The 22,364-nt window shown below is 43.4% G+C and overlaps 1 protein-coding gene across 1 annotated transcript in view; it reads right to left on the bottom strand.

Annotated features, from left to right (window-relative positions):
* Window positions 1-916: 916 nt before the first annotated feature.
* Window positions 917-22,364, bottom strand: part of GPC1 (glypican 1) — a 75,572-nt gene continuing 54,124 nt past the window's right edge. Inside the window, exons 4-9 of the mRNA XM_075861292.1 lie at window positions 21,558-21,723; window positions 19,382-19,512; window positions 18,255-18,374; window positions 6,255-6,388; window positions 5,985-6,160; window positions 917-1,577 (exon numbers count right to left, since the gene is read on the bottom strand). Coding sequence (XP_075717407.1) covers window positions 1,366-1,577; window positions 5,985-6,160; window positions 6,255-6,388; window positions 18,255-18,374; window positions 19,382-19,512; window positions 21,558-21,723 — 939 coding nt within the window. The 3' untranslated portion in view covers window positions 917-1,365. The remainder of the gene's footprint in view (window positions 1,578-5,984; window positions 6,161-6,254; window positions 6,389-18,254; window positions 18,375-19,381; window positions 19,513-21,557; window positions 21,724-22,364) is intronic.

Below are 22,364 nucleotides of genomic sequence, written 5' to 3'. Positions count from 1 at the left end.
AGGGGTCCCAATGCAAAATCTATAACAGGGCCCCCATCTACCATATATTATTTATAATACTGGAGACTTCTTAGACCCTGGAGGCCCTCAGATTCCAGGGCCTTGGTGCGACTGCTACCCCTGCACCCCCTATATCTACGCCCCTGCTGTGACGTATACTCTTGTCCACATACAACGGAATTGCGGCTGAAAATTTCTGCAGCAATTCTGTTGAAAAACGCAGATATTCTGCTGCGGTAAAAACGCACCATTTCCTGAAATTTTTATGGCAGAAAAGGGTGCGTATTTTGAGGCGTTTTTCACAATGCTGGGAGATGGTAACATCTCTGAAAAACGCAGCAATTCTGGCCAGTTTCCGCAGCAGGAATGGACATGCTGCAGTCCGAAAAATACGCACCGCAGGTCAATTTATGCTCAGAATTTTTACGCTGCGTGTGGAAAAGATTTGTTAAATCTCATTCACTATGCTGCTACTGTATTTTGCTGCGTGTTTTCCGGCCGGAAAAAACACGGCAATTCCACAGCGTGCGGATGAGCCCTTACACTTATGTGATGGTCTGTAAACTATTGAGTTTTTATTTTGCTTTATGGGATATGGTCACCTAAATGTGCATTTTTGTTTTTATGGTCTATTTGATAGGACTTTTGTATGTACTTTTTTCTTTGTTTCTGTAGTGGATTAAAAAATGTTCAATAAAAATTTGTTCTAAAAAAACAAAACATCCTAAATGTGGTAGAGTGACTACAAAGCAAAATTGCTTTGCGGATTCATACCTAGTACCAACGACATCAAACCCCCCCAGCTAAGTGACCCAGATAATGTTTATCTGACTAAACCGGAATCTGCGATACCGCTCAGGACTTCATGGTTTCTGCTGAATCTGAGAATCGACAAAATAAAACTCCCAGTGACGGATATGAAGAAAAATGTACTTTATATAGAAACAAGGAAAATTGCATACATTGCTTTTTGTGTTTGTCAGTTGTATATGTATAGAACAGTATGTCTTTGCACTAATAAATATTTTACATTTTACAATTTTTTTGTGATTTTATTTTGAATTTTAGAAAAGAGACAATATTAGTGAAGTTTTATGTCACTTAACATTTTTTCCTATCAACCAAAGGGGAAAAAAAACCAAAACAGATATGTTTTATCTGTATCAGAAAATAAAATACACGCAATTACAAAAAATGTACAGGTATGGAGACCGGCTGAGCCTGCAGAAGAGCACAGTGTTATAGTGGCCTGTTCTCCAGTACTCGCTTCCTTTCCATTCTTATCTACTTCCAAATATAGAAGAAGGTCAAGTTTATTTAGGGAGAAAAGTAACCGCATTCCCTTTATATGACGATTCATAGAGGTTACCACCTGGCAAAGTGTGCCATAAGCAAAGCGGCAAGTAGTAGCACTAGGTTCCTTGAGTTTAAGCTGGCGTTTCCATTCGACCCTGGTGATTTCTCTTTAAGAACTACATGAGTTTGTGTGTGTATTACAGAGGAGTCTCTGGAAACTGTTCTGGTGCATCCAGTATCGCTGCAGCCGTCTCCGCTCCCTGAGCCGCTGATGTCATCACCTGTGTAGATAAAACGGAGGTTAGTGTCGCATGACACGCAGGTTAGACTACGCTATTGTCGACTAAGACTACGCTATTGATTCCGTCAAAACGACGGAACCCTTGCACAACGGAGACAAACGTAAATCATTGGCACCGGATCCGTCACCATTGAAATCAATGGTGATGGAAACGGAAACCTATGGTTTCCGTTTGTATCTGTCAGGGTTCTGTTCCGACGGAAAGCTCAGACGGAACGAAGCCATAGCGCAGATGTGAACGAAGCCTTGGCTAAACACTGCAATCCATTATCAGTTTGCTAAACCTGGTGCTGATCATCTGATAATCTATAGGGTGCTCATACGTGTAGCGGTAGTGTGTCGTGTGGCTTGTACAGGTGAAACATTTTGAAACCATGTGATGTTTCTGTACAAGCCTTGCGGTCCAAAAATGCATTGCAAAATCTGCAATTAGCAGCAAAACAGAGTGCGATTTTGCTGCGGAGCACACTATCTCTAAGTGTACTTACAGCCGGTTAACACATCGTATTTTTTGCTGCCGTTGTTCCGAAGTTTTGGCAAAAACTGCAGTATGACCATAACGCGTGATTGACTGCAATGGATGATCACTAGTGATCAAAAGTGGTCGCTTTTAGGGTAAGACCACATGGAGCGCCGTTGACGCGGTTTTGTTGCGTTTGAAAACTGCATGCGGTCAACTGCATGCATTTTTTTGTCTGTAATGCTGCTGTTCTGTTGTGTTTTTTTACGCACATAGTTTATGGACATAGTTTTCCCCCGTGTTGAAGTTTGTTAGGCGCTTCCTGTATATAGGTCATTACAAGGCATTGCAGACCGGTCAGCAAAAACGCAAGCAGTTCAGCAACAACTTTGGCAGCGCGGTCATTAACTGCATGCGGTCAGACATTATGAAGATGTGGTCACTCGCACAATAAACACATTGTAATATAATAGCAGCCGTCTGTCCATAACACAAATTTCACCATTGACTTCTATTGAAAAATGTCCTGCTGCGGTTTATTAAATTGCAACATAAACACACCGTGTGGCCTTACCCTTAGGGCTTATTCAGACGAACGGGATATACGTCCGTGCAACGCGCGTGATTTTCACGCGCGTCGCACGGATCTATATTAGTCTATGGGGCTGTGCAGACAGTTGCGTGATTTTTAAGCAGCGTTAGTCCGCTGCGTAAAAGTCACGACATGTCCGTTCTTTGAGCGTTTTTCGCGCATCACGCACCCATTGAAGTCAATGGGTGCGTGAAAACCACGCATGCCACACAGAAGCACTTCTGTGGGACAAGCGTGATTCGCGCAACAGCAGTGAAAAGGATGAATGAAAACAGAAAAGCACCACGTGCTTTTCTGTTTACAAACATCCAAATGGAGTGTCATAATTAGGGCAGATACAGACGGACGTTGCGTTTTTGCGCGCGCAAACAACGCAGCGTTTTGTGCGCACAAAAACCATTTGACAGCTGCGTGTGTCATCCGTGTATGATGCGCGGCTGCCTGATTTTCGCGCAGCCGCCATCATAGAGATGAGGCTAGTCGATGCCCGTCACTGTCCAAGGTGCTGAAAGAGCTAACTGATCGGCAGTAACTCTTTCAGCACCCTCGACAGTGAATGCCGAACACAATATACAGCAACCTGTTAAAAAAAAAGAAAAAGTTCGTACTTACCGAGAACTTCCCGGCCGTTGCCTTGGTGACGCGTCCTTGGTGACGCGCCTCTCTTGACATCGGGCCCCACCTCCCTGGATGACGCGGCAGTCCATGTGACCGCTGCAGCCTGTGCTTGGCTGGAGCTGTCACTTGGACTGAATTGTCATCCCGGGAGGTCAGACTGGAGGAAGAAGCCGGGAGTTATCGGTAAGTCAGAACTTCGTTTTTTTTTACAGGTTCATGTTTATTGGGATCGGTAGTCACTGTCCATGGTGCTGAAACAGTTTAACTCTTTCAGCACCCTGGACTGTGACTATCTCCGGACGTCGCATACTGGAAATTTTTTTGCCGGGTTCGGCCAAAACGAGTTCGGCCGAACCCGGTGAAGTTCGGCCGAACCCGGTGAAGTTCGGTTCGATTGTCCAGGTTCGCTCATCTCAAAAAGACTCCATTTGGATGTTTGGAAACAGAAAAGCACGTGGTGCTTTTCTGGTTACATTCATCCTTTTGACAGCTGGTGCGCTGTTTCAGTTGGTTCGCACGGAAGTGCTTCCGTGCGACCTGCGTGGTTTTCACGCACCCATGGACTTCAATGGGTGCGTGATGCGTGAAATACGCGGAGATGTTGAACCTGTCGCGCTTTTTGCGCAGCTGACAAACGCTGCGCAAAAAGCACGGACTGTCTGTACTGCCCCATAGACTTGTATTGGTCTGTGCGTGGCGCGTGAAAACCACGCGGCCCGCACGGACCGAATACACGCTCGTGTGAATTCCCCCTTATGGTGGCTGCGCGAAAAGCACGCAGCCGCGCATCATACAGGGCTGACACACGGAGTTGTTAAGTGCCTTTTGCGCAGGCAAAACACCGCGTTTTTTGCGTGAGCAAAAAGCACACGCTCGTGTGAATCCAGCCTTAGCCTGTGAGATGTGGTCTTCTCCCAATTTGCTAATAAACCTCAGACAAACCAAATACGTGGTCAAATATAAGAAAGAAGTCTGGATTTTTAGGTAGAGCAAGAAGATTGGACACAATATCGTTTAATACACATTAGTGGGTATCCTTAAGACTAGGAGAGCACCGGGTAACACCCAGGATAGGTACGTTTGGTTCCTCCCTTGCTTACAGTTCCCGTAAGAACATCTTCTGTGGGAACCGCATTGTGGAAACGTGCAAAAAACTACAATCATATTGCTTTTGATTTAATATTGACGTTACGGTTTTTCTCCCATTCAGGTCAATGTATAAGACACACAGCATTCCTGCAAGAAATACCACCTAGGGCTTGTTGCAAATGTCAATTTAGCAAAACAGCGGCATACACAGCATGTGCGGGAGCACGCCACTACTTTTTTTTTTTCATGGATTACCACAGAATCTGAGAGAAAAAACCTTGGTGTAAAAGAATCAGAGGCACACCGGTTATGAAGGGGCCCATAGACTACTATGATTAGCACACGAAGTACAACAAAGATCCCAAGTACTAGGCTTGTGTACATGAGGCCTAAGTATAAATTAGAGCATGAACTCACATGTATTGCATAGTTGCCTTCAGAAATTGTAGTTCTATCATAGGAATCCTATCATCACTTCCGTAAGAGCAATGTTGTTATCAATGTCGTAGCAATAATTCCCGGCCCCCGAGAGAAGAAATCCCCGGGTCAAATAGGTACGCAGTCCCAGCTTCTTCCAGATTCCAATTTTCGCACCCCTGGTATCCGCGTTCCCTCTACTCCACCTCCTCGCTACGGATGCCTGTGCCGACTAGATTACGTCAAGAGACAAAGCTCTCACACCGAATGTCCAACCTCCGGCAAATTCCGAACTACTAAGTGGGGAACCATGGAAAAGACAATGTGTGGAACCAGATAGAAAAGGTAAAAGCGTGTGCTCCTTTTATTATGAATAAAAAAGCATATTAATAAGAAAACATCTCACAGATCTATCTCAAGCCGGAAGGCGAAACCGGTCGGGAACTGTAAGCTGTTTTTATTAATATACTATTTGGAAAACGACTGTCCTGTGAGAATAATTGAAGCAGCACACACGTTTACCTTCATATCTGGTCTCACCATTCGATTATTTTACTTGGTTCCCCACTTGCAGTTTGAAATTAGCTGGAGATCGGCTGTGAGAGAGGAAGTAGGGGAGAGCAAGCGCTGATATTAAAGGCACCGATTTGGAACCTAAAGGATGCGGAGAGTGCGTATGTATTTGACATGGGAATTCCTTTTCTCGGGAGACGTGCGTAAATGCAACGGCATTGATAACAAAATTGCACGCCTGAACTCCAATAGCCTCTCAGAATCCGTTTATATATTTGATTAAGTCACGGTGAACGGACATTGAGAGATTTAGACCAAAGTATATATAGTTGTTTTCTCTTTATAGGATTGTGATCAATGTGTCAATGGCTCCGGCATCGGTATATAAGTTTATAAGTGTGTGATTGGATTAACGGATATCGTTTGCTCCCGTGGTAGCCGGTTCTCTCGCTCTGTTTTAAATATTATTATCATGAAAAAAAAAGTGTCACCTATAGACCAAATAAAGTTCAAACAACAAATTGTTGAAAAACAGCCCATAATCAACAAGACGCTCATAGGCAAGCAGCAGGGATTTGGGATTTTCTGGCTGTCCCGTTATATAATCAGAATGCCGCCAAAGATAGTGAGGCTAAACCGCTGTGTTACTTTAGGATTGCCGTAAATCTCTTGAATTACATTCTGTACTGTTCACTTACTTGTGTCTTGAAAATCGACGTCATTTCCATTGTAGGCATTGCGGAGACGATTAGTCATAATCTTCAGCTGCATGATCTGCTGACGGATGGTCATGTCAGGCTTTGTAATATCCACATCAATCTCAGGATTATTTATCTGATTGGCGAGTCCACTGCCCATACGCTCAGGCATGTACCTAAAGGCAGACAATCACAACAAAAGTTCAGAGGAAATACAACAATAAAGCGCCAACCAGCAGACGTAACCTGGCTTTACACAAGCAGACTGACCTTGCTCTGGCCATTCCATTCCAGCACTTGTCTTCATTGCCTGGACCAGCAATAACCTTTTCACTGCAGAATAGATTTGGCAGAGATACCCAATAATCTTGGATTTCGGTAAGAATTACTTTTACATCTGAAACCTTTAAAAGGATAAAGAATAGGATAATAATCGGCATTACATTTGGTGCATTTTGTGGGAGGTTTCATTAAGATCAGTGGGCGAAACTGGTGCAGCCGGGAGCCAATTCTTCTCTTTTCTAAAATTAAGTGCTTCCGATCATATAAACACATGGGGGCAGATTTAGGGCTTGTTCACACGTAACGGAATTGCTGCAGAAAAACTAGCAGACATACCGCTGCGGAAAAACCGCACCATTTCGCACCAAGTCCGTGAGATGATGATATCTCCTCTGAAAAACGCAGCAATTCAGTTGACTTTCCGCAGCAGGAATTGATATGCTGGGGATAGAAAAATACGAACCGCATGTGAATTTCGGGACGGAAATATTACGCAGTGGGTGGATGAGATTCGTTAAGTCTCACCCACTTTGCTGCTACTGTATTCCGGGGCTGTCAGCGGAAAGAGAGTGTGGCTTGAAATGTACTGATGTGTGCCAAAATTGCAACAAGATTTTGGTGCAAAAAACTGCCATTAACTTAGTCAACCAAGCAATGGTATAAGGAAGAGAAAAGTGTCTAACACGTCTAGCAAGATGCGCCAAATATGCGCCACTGTGATAAATTTGGCGCATCTTCTGACTGCCTGGTCTATGTTTACAATGTCTAAATATTAGACAACATAATAAATGTGCCCCATTTTAATCTCCCTATACTTGGCCTCATCATGGACTGGGCTGAGATGGTGTGGTTAGATTTACCTCACAAATTTTTGTCAGAACTGGATCAATGTATCCTTCAGGCATCGTAATACAGTCCACAAGCTCAGAGTAATGTCAGTGAATGTTAATAAATAGACTGTTTTGGATTCTTTTGGATGATCAATGTGTTTCCTCCTATGAGAGGCAATACCAGAGGTGTCTTAAAGTCGCTACCCAGCCGCTTAAAAATGCTAACGTTTCAGCTCTCAATTTTACACCCCCTCCTCTAATAATTTTTCTACTAACTTGAGTTTTCTTGAATACTCCCTTAAAGAGATTTTTGACACCAAACATGCAAAATTGGTTATTACTATTATGTTTTATTTACAGAGACATGGAATATTTGGCCACATTTGTTGTCATTTTTGCATTCGCTTCTCAGAAGTTGCAAGTTTGTTATTGACTAGAGATGCTGAAAGTTTCTGAGAAGCTAATTCAAGGGTGACAACCAATATGGCTGCACTTCTGCTGTCACTGTGTAAAAATGGTCACCACAACAAAACTGAAAGTACTAAGGGTGTGTTCACATCAGCGACGGGTTTCCGTTCATCGGTTCTATTCAACCTTTCCATCGGAGGAACCGATGAACGGAAAGCCAAATGGAAACCATAGCTTCCGTTTACATTACCATTGATTACCGATGAACGGGAACAGGCCCTAATATATCTGTACGTAAATAAAAAATAATTACCAAACATTGGCAACTGATCTACTAATTTGCACATTTTTATGTTTTGGCGGGAAATCCTCTTTGAAAGGTGCTTCACAGAGCGTCTCGCTCTTAAGGACACAACACCTCCATGCATTACACAGACAACCCATTGATTTCAATGGGTTCTGTGTAAAGTTTAATTTTTTCTGTGCTGGAGCTGAAATGAAACTGAACACTTGTGCCTGGGTTCATTCACAGATTACAGCTGATCTATGGGGGTCTTAGCAACAGAACACCCTGTGATTACATTTTTGTCAGTGGATCTTTATAACAAATCTAAAGCAGACAACCCCCTTTAACTAAATAACATTACCATTACACACCACACAATAGGGGAATTTATTTATACTGGTGTTTCATTAGTACAGTGCACCAAATTTAATAGGAAAGGCGCACACCTCTAAATAAATTTGTCGCATCTTTGGCTGTCTGTGCATCAGAAATTGAAATCTTCCCCTGCTATCTGCAGTCGTAGGTTTGCACCATATATATTTGCATTTTTTTCCTGTCTATTTTGTCCAGGAGTACACTAAAAAAGAAGCTGGGCAGAGGAAAAGCTGGATCCTCAGAATCCTTAGAACCTGTCCTTAAAGCAGTTCTCTAAAATTAGAAAAATATTCAGCTTTTATTTTTCACAGAAACAGTACCAGTTTTGTCAATGTGTTATGTCTAGTATTGCATCACAACCCCATGCACTTGAATAAAGTAAAGCTGAGCTCTAATTTCAGACAAAGCCAATGGACAAGAGTGGTGATGGTTGTAGAAAAAAGAAACAGACTATTTCTAATCTTAGAAAAACCCCTTTAATATAGCCAATTTGTCAGCGCCAGGACCAACATCAGCACCCTGCGAACCCGGGTAAGTGTCAGGGACCACTTCGCTTGTGGGGGCCCACTCGACCGCCAGGTGCTTATGCTGCCGTCATGGTCCTCCGGGATCGGAATCCACAGCCAGAGCGTTGCCGACATTCTGGCTTCTAGAGGGAGCCCCTGATGTCCCTATCCATATATGGACAGTAAAGTCAGGAGCTCCTCCAGGAGTGGAATCCCCGGCCAAAGCATTGCCGACGCTCTTGCCAGGGATTCCGCTCCATATATCGACAATGACGTCAGGGGCTCCTCTGGGACTGGAATCCCCATCCAGCCGCCGCTCTGGCTAGGGATTCCGCTCCTGGAGAAGCCCCTGACGTCACTCTCCATATATGGACAGTGATGTCAGGGGCTTCTGCAGAAGAGGAATCCCTGGCCAGAGTGTCGGCAACGCTCAGGCTGGGGATTCTACTCCTAGAGGGAGCCCCAATGGCGCTAGCTACAGGGAGGGCGGTGTAGCCCTATCTACAGGGTGGGGTGCATGGCGCTATCTACAGGGGTTTGTGTGTGTGGAACTTTCTACAAGGGTGTGTGTGGAACTTTCTACAGGAGGTGTGTGTGGCACTATCTACAGAGGGCAATGTGACATTATCTACAGAGGGCACTGTGGCAGTATTTACAGACGGCACTTTGGCACTATATACAGAGGGCACTGTGGCACAATCTACAAAGGGCACTGTGGCATAATCTACAGAGGGCACTGTGGCATAATCTACAGAGGGCACTGTGGCATAATCTACAGAGGGCACTGTGGCATAATCTACAGAGGGCACTGTGGCATAATCTACAGAGGGCACTGTGGCATAATCTACAGAGGGCACTGTGGCATAATCTACAGAGGGCACTGTGGCATAATCTACAGAGGGCACTGTGGCATAATCTACAGAGGGCACTATGGCATAATCTACAGAGGGCACTGTGGCATAATCTACAGAGGGCACTGTGGCATAATCTACAGAGGGCACTGTCACTGGCGTAGCTATAGGGGTCGCAGTGGTCGCAATTGCGACCGGGCCCCGAAGCCAGGGGGCCCACAGCGCCCCGCACCACATCAATAAAAAGTTACTATAGTAACTCGGGCTGCGGGCCCCTGTTACTATAGTAACAGACTGTACTTACCTTCCTGGTGCCGGATCGCAGCGGAGGTCCTGACGTCAAGCGCTGTGCGCAGCGCATGACGTCACAGCGCTATGCGCCGCGCACAGCATCGAGAGGACAGAACTTCCGCCGCGGCTGAAGAGGAAGGTAAGATTAGTTGCCCTGACTGGCGGGGTCCGACTCCCGGGACCCGCCAATCAGTTGTTATGAAGGGGCCGCGGCACTCGTACGAGAGCTGCTTCCCCTTCATTCCGGTCACACTGTGAATCGGTGTCGGCGATTCAGTGTGAGCGAGTAGTGAAATGAAGGCGAAGCAGCTCTCGTACGAGTGCCGCGGCCCCTTCATAACAGCTGATTGGCGGGTCCCGGACCCCGACACATAAGCTATTGATGGCCTATCCTGAGGATAGGCCATCAATGTTTAGGGACTGTACAACCCCTTTAAGCCTACGATGTAGCAGGCTTAGAGGGCCCATTAGACAGGATCACAGATTGTGTGATGCTGTCTGCTGGGCCCTGTATCTAAGCCAATCACATGGTAGGCTTAGATACATGGCCCATGTGTGATCCTGTCTGATGGGCCCTGTATATAAGCCTCCCACACTGTAGGTTTAGATACAGGGACCCAGCACACAGTAATCTTATACTGTATAAGATTACTGTCTGCTGGACCCTGTATCTAAGCCTACCTTGTGGTAGGCTTAGATACAGGGTCCCACAGACAGTATCACACATCGGCCCTGTATCCAAGCCCAACACATGTGTTACTAATCGTTTTTTGTGTGTTTTCTTACAGGTTCGGTCGTTGGACTACGTCGGATTCCAGGACTACTTCGATGACAGCTTTTTTTTTTATTAATAAAATGGTTAATGAGGGTTGTGTGTTTTTTTTTTTATTTCAATAAATTATTTTTTCTATGTCTTTGTGTTTTTTTTTTAAACTATATTACTACCGCCTTAGTAATGGCCGCCGGCTGATTGACAGCATCCATTGCTAAGGCGGGGCTTAGTGTTAGCCGGTGCAGAGGCTAACACTAACCCCCTTTATTACCCCGGTACCCACCGCCACCAGGGGTGCTGGGAAGAGCCGGGTACCATCCAGTACTTGACCATCTGTAGCGATGGTCGGCCACTGGGGCGGCCGCAGGCTGGTATTATCAGGAGGGGAAAGGCCAAAAACAGTGGCCCTTCCCACCCTGGTAATGCTAGGCTGCTGCTGCTTTTTTGTATCTGGCTGGTTATGAAAAATGGGGGGGACCCCACGTCATTTAAAAAAAATAAAATAAAAAATAATTGGAAAGAACGATGTCGGGTCCCCCCCCAATTTTCATAACCAGCCAGATACAACACAGCAGTAACAGACAGCATTACCAGGGTGGGAAGGGCCACTGTTTTTGGCCTTCCCCAGCCTAATACTACCAGCCTGCGGCCACCCCGGTGCCTGCCCGTCACTACAGATGGTCGGGTACTGGTTCGTACCCGGCTCTTCCCAGAACCCCTGGTGGCGGTGGGTACCGGGGTAATAATGGGGGTTAGTATTGGCCTTTGCACCGGCTCACATTAAGCCCCGCCTTAGTAATGGAGGTTGTCAATCAGCCAGCGGCCATTACTAAGGCGGTGATAATAAAGTTTAAAAAGATACAAGCACATAGAAAAAATATTTTATTGAAATAAAAAAACACAACCCTCATTAACCATTTTATTGAGAATAAAAAAACGCCGTCATTGAAGTCCTCGTATCCGAAGTCCAACAACCGAACCTGTAAAAAAACACAAACACACAAAAATAATTAGTAACACATAAAGAAGCAAAATTATTATTCTTACCATTCCTGGGTCCAGCGCTGGAGCCGCAATGTCAGCGAGCGGAGTCCTGTATCTAATCCTATCATGTGTGATACGGTCTGCTGAGCCACTGTATCTAATCCAATCATGTGTGATACTGTCTGCTGAGCCACTGTATCTAATCCAATCATGTGTGATACGGTCTGCTGAGCCACTGTATCTAATCCAATCATGTGTGATACTGTCTGCTGAGCCACTGTATCTAATCCAATCATGTGTGATACGGTCTGCTGAGCCACTGTATCTAATCCAATCATGTGTGATACGGTCTGCTGAGCCACTGTATCTAATCCTATCATGTGTGATACTGTCTGCTCAGCCACTGTATCTAATCCTATCATGTGTGATACTGCCTTCTGAGCCACTGTATCTAATCCCATCATGTGTGATACTGTCTGCTCAGCCACTGTATCTAATCCTATCATGTGTGATACTGTCTGCTGGGCCACTGCATCTAATCCTATCATGTGTGATACTGTCTGCTCAGCCACTGTATCTAATCCTATCATGTGTGATACTGTCTGCTGAGCCACTGTATCTAATCCTATCATGTGTGATACTGTCTGCTGAGCCAATCATAGTTTATAGGGTCGTAGTGCTATAGATATGCTATGCTGTCTCCTATACACACATTTTTTTTTGGGCGGACACATATGTATTTGGGCTATTTCCCCTGACATTTTAAGGCCTGAGGGTATGTTCACACGGCAGCATCCGTTACGGCTGAAATTACAGTGCTGTTTTCAGGAGAAAGGTTTCCGTCACCATTGAGTTCAATGGTGAGGGAAACGGAAGCTGAGATTTCCATTTGACTTTCCGCTGAGGGGTTAACCCGACGGAAACCTCAGATGGAACCCCTCAGCTGAACACAGACGATGATGTGAACACAGCCTAAGAGTATAAGAGCCTAAGAGTATAAGAGCCTAAGAGTATAAGAGCCTAAGAGTATAAGAGCCTAAGAGTATAAGAGCCTAAGAGTATAAGAGCCTAAGAGTATAAGAGCCTAAGAGTATAAGAGCCTAAGAGTATAAGAGCCTAAGAGTATAAGAGCCTAAGAGTATAAGAGCCTAAGAGTATAAGAGCCTAAGAGTATAAGTTTATGTATACACTGGATAAAGCCCCTGGTTTATATGCCAAAAGTATTCATAGTGCTCCATTAACCTGCCAGAGACCGAAGAGTGACTTTTTGGCCTACATCGGAGCAGTATATATTTTTTTTGCAGTTCGCAATAGCGTAGTAGACTAACTATTCCATACAGAGTATACAGAGGTAGAGAGTAAAAAAAAATGTATGCCATGCGGAATGTAAACGCCGGGAGATACTCACAACATATGCCCCTAACATAGGCTTTCTTAAAGTGTTGCGAACAGAACCTTAAAAGTAAAGTATCATTATTTTTGTAATTGCAGTAGGAGGCCGCATATGACCAGCGCTTGGTTACCCTGATGGGGTGACAGATTGTTCCTGGGTTTTAGTGTAACAAATGTAATAACAAACAAATGAGGGATTCACAATTAATACACAAGATACACATTCCTAGAGACAAATGCACAATTCTAGGAATAGAGCCTGGCTGACCCCTTCTTAGAAGTGTCAGAAATCAGACATAAAAAACTATTTTAACATCGGTGTACAAATCACTGTGAACTATGTAACCAGAAACAGAAATAACTGTGCCCGAATAAACATTCTCGCTTCTTTGTATTTGCTGCCCACTTTTCAGCACTTAGTAATTTGCCCTTTATATTTTGGCTCTGGACGAAGAACATTTGGGAATAAGCTTATAATAATAATGATTATATAACGTACAGTCTGTAAGTTATTAATATGTTCTGAGTAAGCCATAAACTGTTAGTGCGCTGTATTCTGCAGTGATCGGCTATTTAGAGGCCAAAAATAACAGAACAACAGACTGCGGCTCAAACCAAACCAAAACAGGGATCAATCACGACTGCGTACAACGGATTCTGGCTAGTCGGCAACATAGCGTATGACTTGGATTAAAGTCTGGAAATAAAGTCTCCGTTCACAAGAGTTAGCTGTCACCAACATTTTGTACTAATGATCTGGACTGGGCGCAGACAGGCGGATATTCTAAAGTAGTTATACTAGGGCTTAGGTGCATTTCTGGAAATCAAGATTATAAACTGGATATATATATATACTGTACATGCATTTATATACATATACTTACATATGTACACACACAATACATATACTTAAATAAATACACACTAAATAAACTTATATGCATACACAAACAATACATATACTTAGGCTATGTTCACACGGGGTCTTTTGCCGAGTTTTTTGACGCGGAAACCGCGTCGCAAAACTCGGCAGAAACGGCCCGAGAACGCCTCCCATTGATTTCAATGGGAGGCGTCGGCGTCTTTTTCCCGCGAGCAGTAAAACTGCCTCGCGGGAAAAAGAAGCGACATGCCCTATCTTCGGGCGCTTCCGCCTCCGACCTCCCATTGACTTCAATGGGAGGCAGGAGAAAGCGTGTTTTATGCCCGCGGCGCTCAATGGCCGCGGGCGAAAAACGGCGCGATAATTGCTATTCACACGGAGTATTTTGGGGGAGGAATATCTGCCTCAAAATTCCGTTTGGAGCTTTGAGGCAGATATTCCTCCCCCAAAATACTCCGTGTGAACATAGCCTAACACAAAATATATAAAATTACATAAATATACACACACACACACACATCACTATACATATACTGACTACAGACACATTGCATACATACACATACAATAAATATACTTACATACATACGTAATACATATATACATACACACAAACAATACATATACACTGTATATACGCACACATAATCCATCTATTTACATACATACACAATACATATACACCTTACATATACAGTATTTACATACATAAACACATAATACACATACATATATACACACACAATTCATATACTTACATATATACACAAAATACATACAAACAAATACATATACTTGCATATGTACACACATGACAAACACTTGCATACATACACACAATATATTTACTTACATACACTCATACACACAAATACCTCTACCTTTACTAGATCTTGCAGGGACATACTATACAACGTCTCAAACTACAATCTATCTATCTATCTATCTATCTATCTATCTATCTATCTCTCATATCTATCTATCTCACATCTATCTATCTCACATCTATCTATCTCACATCTATCTATCTATCTCATATCTATCTATCTCACATCTATCTATCTATCTCACATCTATCTATCTATCTATCTCATATCTATCTATCTCACATCTATCTATCTATCTCACATCTATCTATCTATCTCACATCTATCTATCTATCTATCTATCTATCTATCTATCTATCTATCTATCTATCTATCTATCTCACATCTATCTATCTATCTCACATCTATCTATCTCACATCTATCTATCTATCTCACATCTATCTATCTATCTCACATCTATCTATCTATCTCATATCTATCTATCTCACATCTATCTATCTATCTATCTATCTATCTATCTATCTATCTATCTATCTATCTATCTATCTATCTATCTATCTATCTATCTATCTATCTATCTATCTATCTCTCTATCAAATTCAAAAGAAGCTTTATTGGCAGGACCAAATACATATTAGCATTGCCAAAGCAGGTAAGAAGTAAGGGAATGAGGGATAGGGACTGAGGGATTGGGGGATAGTTACACATCTAGGGTCGGGGTTATACAAGTCCATGGCATATCATGTCTCTCTCAGTCTATGGCATGTAGTGACATATTGTGCCGCTGTGCCCACTGTGGTTTCCTCTTCACCCAGCAGGATGTGTAGTTTCTCTTCCTCTTCCATGAAGCTGAAGTCCGGTAAGAGATCAAAGAGTCTCCTGAAGTGAGTGTCCCTCACTGCTGAGTATTTGGAGCAGTGTAGCAGGAAGTGGGCCTCATCCTCCACGGCATCCTGGTCGCACTGTTGGCACAGTCGGCTCTCCCTGAGCTTGTACGTCTGTCTGTGGCGCCCGGATTCGATGAGCAGGTTGTGGGCGCTCAGTCTGTAGCGGCTCAGGATCTGTCTTTCTCTGGGGTTTGGCAGCTTCTCCAGATATGGCACCAGTTTATATTCTCGCTGTAGACTCCGGTATATTGTCAGTTTCTGGGATGTCTTTATGTCATTCCTCCAGTCACTGATATACTCCTCTTGGCTCTCGTTTATTGTCTTCTTGATTTCGGCTTTTGTGAGGCCGCGCTGAGTGACATTTTCTTCAGGCCGGGTCAGGGTGAGATGTTCTGGGGGGCCTGGTTTACCTGGGACCCCTTGGTGTAGCAGGGCTTTATGGTGATAGGAACTTTGCCTGCTGCTTTGTAGATGGGCCCAGAATGATAGCGCCCTCTTCTGGATTGTGAGGTGCAGTGGGAATCTGCCCAGTTCTGCCCGACAGGCACTATTTGTGGTACTCCAATGGACTTGGAGAAGGTGTTTGCAGAATTCTAGGTGGAAAATTTCTGTTGGGCTGGAATCCCACCTTGACCAGTCTGGGTATGTGTCCGGACCCCAGACTTCACTGGCATACAGGAGGATTGGGGAGATGATGGAGTCGAAGATTTTCAGCCAGTCCGTCACTGGTGGTTTGAGGTGATAGAGTTTTCTTCTGATGGCATAGAAGGTTTTGCACGCCTTGTCTTTCAGCATCTCTATGGCTTGTTTAAAGCTTCCTGATTGGTTGATTTCTAGGCCCAGGTAGGTGTACCTGTCGGTCGCTGTAAGTGTGGCGTTATTTAGTGTGAAGGTCGGGTGCCTGGGGGATTTTGAGTTTCTCCTCTGGAACACCATGATGTTGGTTTTCTTTGCATTGATGGGTAGTGCCCACGTGGAGCTGAATTTTTCTAGGATTTGCAGGTTGTCTTGGAGACCTTTCTCGGTTGGTGATAGCAACAGAAGGTCATCTGCATACAACAGAAATTTCACCTGGGTGTCATGGAGGGTGAGACCTGGTGCTGAGGAGGATTCCAGAGCTGTGGCCAGTTCATTGATGTAGATGTTGAAGAGCGTTGGACTGAGGCTGCAGCCTTGTCGGACTCCTCGGCTCTGCTGGAAATCAGCCGTTCTTCTCCCGTTCACCTTCACGCTGCATCTGTTCTCTGTGTAGGATCTTCTGATGACGTCATAGGTTTTACCTCCTATTCCGCTCTCCAGCAGTTTCAGGAATAGGCCCGGGTGCCACACTGAGTCGAAGTCCTTCTTAAAGTCCACAAAACAGGTGTAAATCTTCCCATGCTTTGTATTGTGGACGTGGCTCTTAATGAGGCTGCACAGGGTGTAGATGTGGTCAGTGGTGCGGTGGTTTGGCATGAACCCAGCTTGGCTTTGGTTGAGGACATTGTGCTGGGTGAGGAAGCTGAGGATTCTCTTATTCAGGATGCTGTTGAACAGTTTCCCCAGGTTGCTGCTGACACATATCCCTCGGTAGTTGGCTGGGTCGTACCTGTCCTCACTCTTATGGATTGGTGTTATAAGGCCTTGGTTCCAGATTTGAGGGAAGTAGCCGGCATTCAGCACCATATTAAATAGTTTTACTATTGCGGCCTGTATTTCTGGCGGGCTGTGTTTTATCATTTCTGGTGAAATTCCGTCTAGGCCGCTGGATTTTTACACCTTATGTCTGAGGTACTCTCTGTTACTTCTTGCAGTGTTATTGCTGCGTCCAGGGGGTTTTCAGAATCTTTCAGTGTTTCCTCCATCGCCTTCAATTTTGATATTATTTGTTTTTGTTCTTGGCTTTGCTCTTCTTTTGGAATATCTTTGTAGAGGTCCCTGAAATATTGGAGCCAGATGTTGCCATTTTGGATATGAAGGTTGTTTTTCTTGCAATTTTTGCCCATGTGTTTCCATAATTCCCAGAACGAGTTGTCATGGAGGGCATCTTGGAGTTGGGTAAGTTTGGTGGAGATGTGCCTTTGTTTTTTCTTTCGGAGGATGGTCTTGTATTGCCTCTATATGTTGCTGTAGGCCTCCTTCAGACCGGTGTCGTTTTGGTCTCGGTGCTTCTTATTTGAGGCAGTTCTTAGGGTCTTCCGTACTTCTTTGCACTCACGGTCAAACCAACCGTTAGGATGTATTTCTTGTGGCCTCTTATAGTCACATCTTTTCAGGTCAGACTTCTCTGCCATGGTATAAAATATATTATTGAGGTCATTTACGGCCTGATTTACCCCTCCTGGGCTTGTCTCATACACCTTGTTGTAGAGGTTGTGAAGCATCTCCTGCACTTCTGATATCTATCTATCTATCTATCTATCTATCTATCTATCTATCTATCTATCTCTCATATCTATCTATCTATCTCATATCTATCTATCTATCTGTAGAATTCAGGAGCGCCATCACATACTTGAAAGAGTGGTGCAGTTATGGTCTCAGCACCAGTAAATACAGACAACGTGGGACAGTATCAGTACATGAATTCAATCTGCCCAGTACACGATACAGAGGACAAGTATACGATATTGTGATTTAGGAGTAATTAATGCTCTGGAATTTTGGACACTCGTGATTTCTCATTGTTTGTGCAGTCTGATCGGACATCACTTACCAGATTGTCCATACTGGGAATTGTGGATTTATCTTCTGGAACTGCTTTTCCTTTTCTCTTTTTCTCCTCTGTCTTGGAGCCCTTGATGCCTTTTTTGGGAGTTCCACAGCTTTTAAACACCTGAGTGAATAGAGACCGTGATGGTCAGGCAATATAGAAATAGTGTCTGAATAGCTAAATGGAATGGGCGAACCAACCAGCCAGCTGTCCTATCAACTAGCCAACCACCAAACTACTGCTATCAAGCTGCTCTTGCTTGATAATTCTGTCCATGATTTTATATCAAAAACTCTATTTCACTTTTGTTTACAAGCTATGTAAACCTTCGAAAGCAATTTTTTTTAATAAAGAGGTCAATCAGTGTCTTTTGCGAAACGTTATAATTCGTTTTTATTAAAAATAATTTTTACTTTTTGAGATACAGCTGCTTTGTATTCTGTATACAGAGCAGATGCATCCTGCACTAAGACCTGAATCCGTCAGGTCTGCGGGACTGACAGGTTCAGTGTCAGCGGATCCTGCATGTCTGACACGAAGCATCCACCTGTAATCGCACATCTAAGTTATGCGCAGGACCCACTGACACTAAACCGGTCAGTCCTGCGCACATGACGTGTATAGGATTCAGCGCAGGATACAGCTGCTCTGCATACAGAATACAAAGCAGCTGTATCTCAAAAAGGATTTTTTAAAAATAAAAACTAATTATAAAGTGGCACAAAACACACTGACTGACATTTTTATTTATAAAAAAAAATTGCTTTGAAAGGTCTACATAGCCTTTAATCCCACCTGTGTGTCTTGTACAATATTAGTTCCTTCTTTTTTGTGTCCCTATATATCCCCCCATGGTCTCTGTTATAGTAATGTCATGTGAGGAGGTAACGTACCAGAAAATTACAACATGGCAGACAGAAGTATATCCCATATATATATATATATATATATATATATATATATATAAGATCTGGAGCTATGCCCCTACTAATCCACTCCAGCGATCAGCATGGTAGGACGAGGAGCATACAAAGACCCCCGTGACGTCTATCAGTGATCACTCTCTAACGCGATTTGGACTCTCCTCTATATTTTAAATATTTGTGTCACACATAATGTTCAGCATTTACCTTGTTTGTTATGACCTCCTTGTTCTCCTGCATATGAGCAATGGCTTCTGAGATCTTTGTGTGGATGGTTCCCACAATGTTCTCCACACCGGCCGCTCCATTAAACTTGCCGGCCACCAGCAATAAGGATTCTAAGGAATTTACAGCGAGACAGCCACCATTATCCCCATTCCACAACCTCTGCTTTTTGTCAGTTTATTCTTTCCTCATGCACATGACCGTTGTGCCACTCGGGCCGTTTTTGACAGCATCCAAGTGGCACCCGATAGTCTTCACAGACCCATTCACTTTAGCGGGTGAATCGGGTCCGTGAAAAATGGTCCGAGTCTCCAATCCGAGGAAAGATAGAACATGTCCTATCTTCCACTGACGGGACTCAGCCGGCACACACAGTTGTGTGCATGAGGCGTTAGACCCAACATTATCCCATTACCTGGTGGGCCGAACATACACAAGTGGGCACATTTATTATTAGTGCCATAAAACTAGCACTTTACAATGGAAGAACAAGTCACCTGCACCATTTTTGGAATGCACTCTTCATTTAGTGTATTGTTCATAGCGGTGTGAGCCTTGTGTTTGCTACGTGTAGGCCATACTTGGTTTTATAATGGTAGAAAAGAAGGCTACTAATGTGTAAAGGTCAATGTGCTGAGAAAGCAAGTCTATAATGTGTAATCAATCCCGACCGTGAGGTTTTCTAGCCATTATTGTAGGTCAGCATAATGATCCAATTCCCAGCGTCTCAGCACAACCTTACATATATTAATATATAGCTCTCCAAGTACTGGACTACAGTCAATTCATTATTTGCTCATAAAAGACAAGCAGTCAAGCACTCAGCATCTATTTACTTTCACGTATTTGACTTATGTACAAGAGTCCGTAAAGGTCCAGGTGTCAATTTTATTCAGATTGATTAGGAGACAATTTAACCCCCAGCCTCATGAGAGCAACTACAGGTCAAAACTAAGTGTGTGGCCCGAAGCCAAGAACAGGGACTCTAATAAGAATGGAAAAATGAGGTTTCATGTGACCGGCAAATAAAGCAAAATGAAAGGCACGACTACACTGGACAGGCTGAAAAAATGCTGAATGATAGTCTCCTGATGTCTAATGTTATATAGTTGTCCTTACATAGGGGACTTTATAGAAAAACATTGATGCAGATGCAAGTTCTAAAAACCAGAAACAAAACTAATATATATATATATATATATATATATATATATATATATATTTATTTATTTCTGTTACTCATATAGCGCCAACATATTCCGCAGCACTGTACAGAGCTCCTTACTGTCCCAATTGGGGCTCACAATCTAAATTCTCCATTGGTATGTTTTTGGGGTATTGAAGGAAACCCACGCAAACACGGGGAGAAGACACCAAAAAAAAAAAAATATATATATATATATATATAAAAATATGTTTTTTATACACATACATATATACTATAAATAACTATAATTAGAATTCCAACAATAGTCGACACCAAACAACATGCATGCCTGTAAGATGTAGCAGAGCCAGACTGTAATTGTTCAATAAGAATATGGACAAGAAGTCCAAAAAATAGTTGCCCCCACGATCACTACTTTATGTCACATAAAGTGTCACTACAAAGGGATTATCTGGGATAATTGATGTAAGATGGAAATTCCTAAAGGGATTTTCAAGACTAAAACATTGATGGCCTATCCCTTATTCGCTTGGATGGGACTAATCTGCAGTAGGAGGCAGAGCCGCCTGTACGGACAAACCGCTGTGGAAATGTGAACAATATAGGGGACCTTCATTGTGCTAATCAGCGGGGTTCCTGGATGTCGGATCCCACCGATGAAACATTGATGGCCTATTCTGCGGATATGGAAAACCCCTTTAAGACTTTACTAAGTTAGCAATACATAAATTGATGGTTCATTAAAACATATGGTTTGCGAGAAATCTCTCAGACCACCCACTGTGCCAGCACTGCAGGGGTGCGATCCCTCACTTCTTTATGAATACAAAGTTGAGTTACATAATTACGATAACATTTTCTCAACATGCACCTCATAGGTGGCTATCCACTGTCTTATTATCACCTGATCATTAAAAAAGGACTAAATATTGGACTGTATGTCCAGAAGACCATGACCGGATCAGTTAAATCTCTGAGAACTTCACTTACCAATCAGATTCCGCCACTCGGGGTCTAAATCTGCTTGATTAGCTAAGCATCCTCGCATGACGTTCCAGCAGTAATTATCACAAAGCTTTATGTTGGAGTGACCACGACAGAGAGGACAATACATGAGCTTCATGACTTCACGTGTGCATTCTCGACTCATATTGACCTGCATGGATGAAAAATAGTTTTGTATGAAAAGTCTAAACCTGTAACTGTGACTGCAGTTAAAGGAACATTACATGCAAAACTGATACACTGTATGATATAGAAAATCAAAGAACACCAAAGACAGAATGCTTGTGTCATGCTCCGCCCCCTCAGGCACTGAACTAGGTAAAACACAGGTTGTCAGTTTTGTTTTTGTTCAGAGGGTCCTTTTAACTCCAAAATCACTCTACCACCCTCATGTCGCACTCACATGGAGCCAGGAAGGAGTACTATGAGAAGATACTCATACATTGGAGAGCTGCGTTAGTTGCCCCTTCCCCTTTCCATGACAGAGGAAAAACATCACTGAAACCTACAGTACTATGTGTAGATTTCAAATTTATTCTGTGTTGTGGTATTCATACTCCTTTAAGAGTTGTGTATAGGTTGGACCATTAGGGAGGTGTCTGATTGGCTCCACATTTATTCAGCAGCAGGACAACGACCCCAAACAAACAGCCAATGTCATTAACTATCTTCAGCGTAAAGAAGTACAAGGAGCCCTGGAAATTATTATATGGCCCCCACGGAGCCCTGATCTCAACATCATTGAGTCTGTCTGGGATTGCATGAAAAGACAGAAGGATTTGAGGAAGCCGA

Source organism: Rhinoderma darwinii, chromosome 4 (assembly GCF_050947455.1).
Source record: "Rhinoderma darwinii isolate aRhiDar2 chromosome 4, aRhiDar2.hap1, whole genome shotgun sequence".
Taxonomy (NCBI): Eukaryota; Metazoa; Chordata; class Amphibia; order Anura; family Rhinodermatidae; genus Rhinoderma; species Rhinoderma darwinii.
This window is presented reverse-complemented; position numbering and strand designations above follow the sequence as displayed.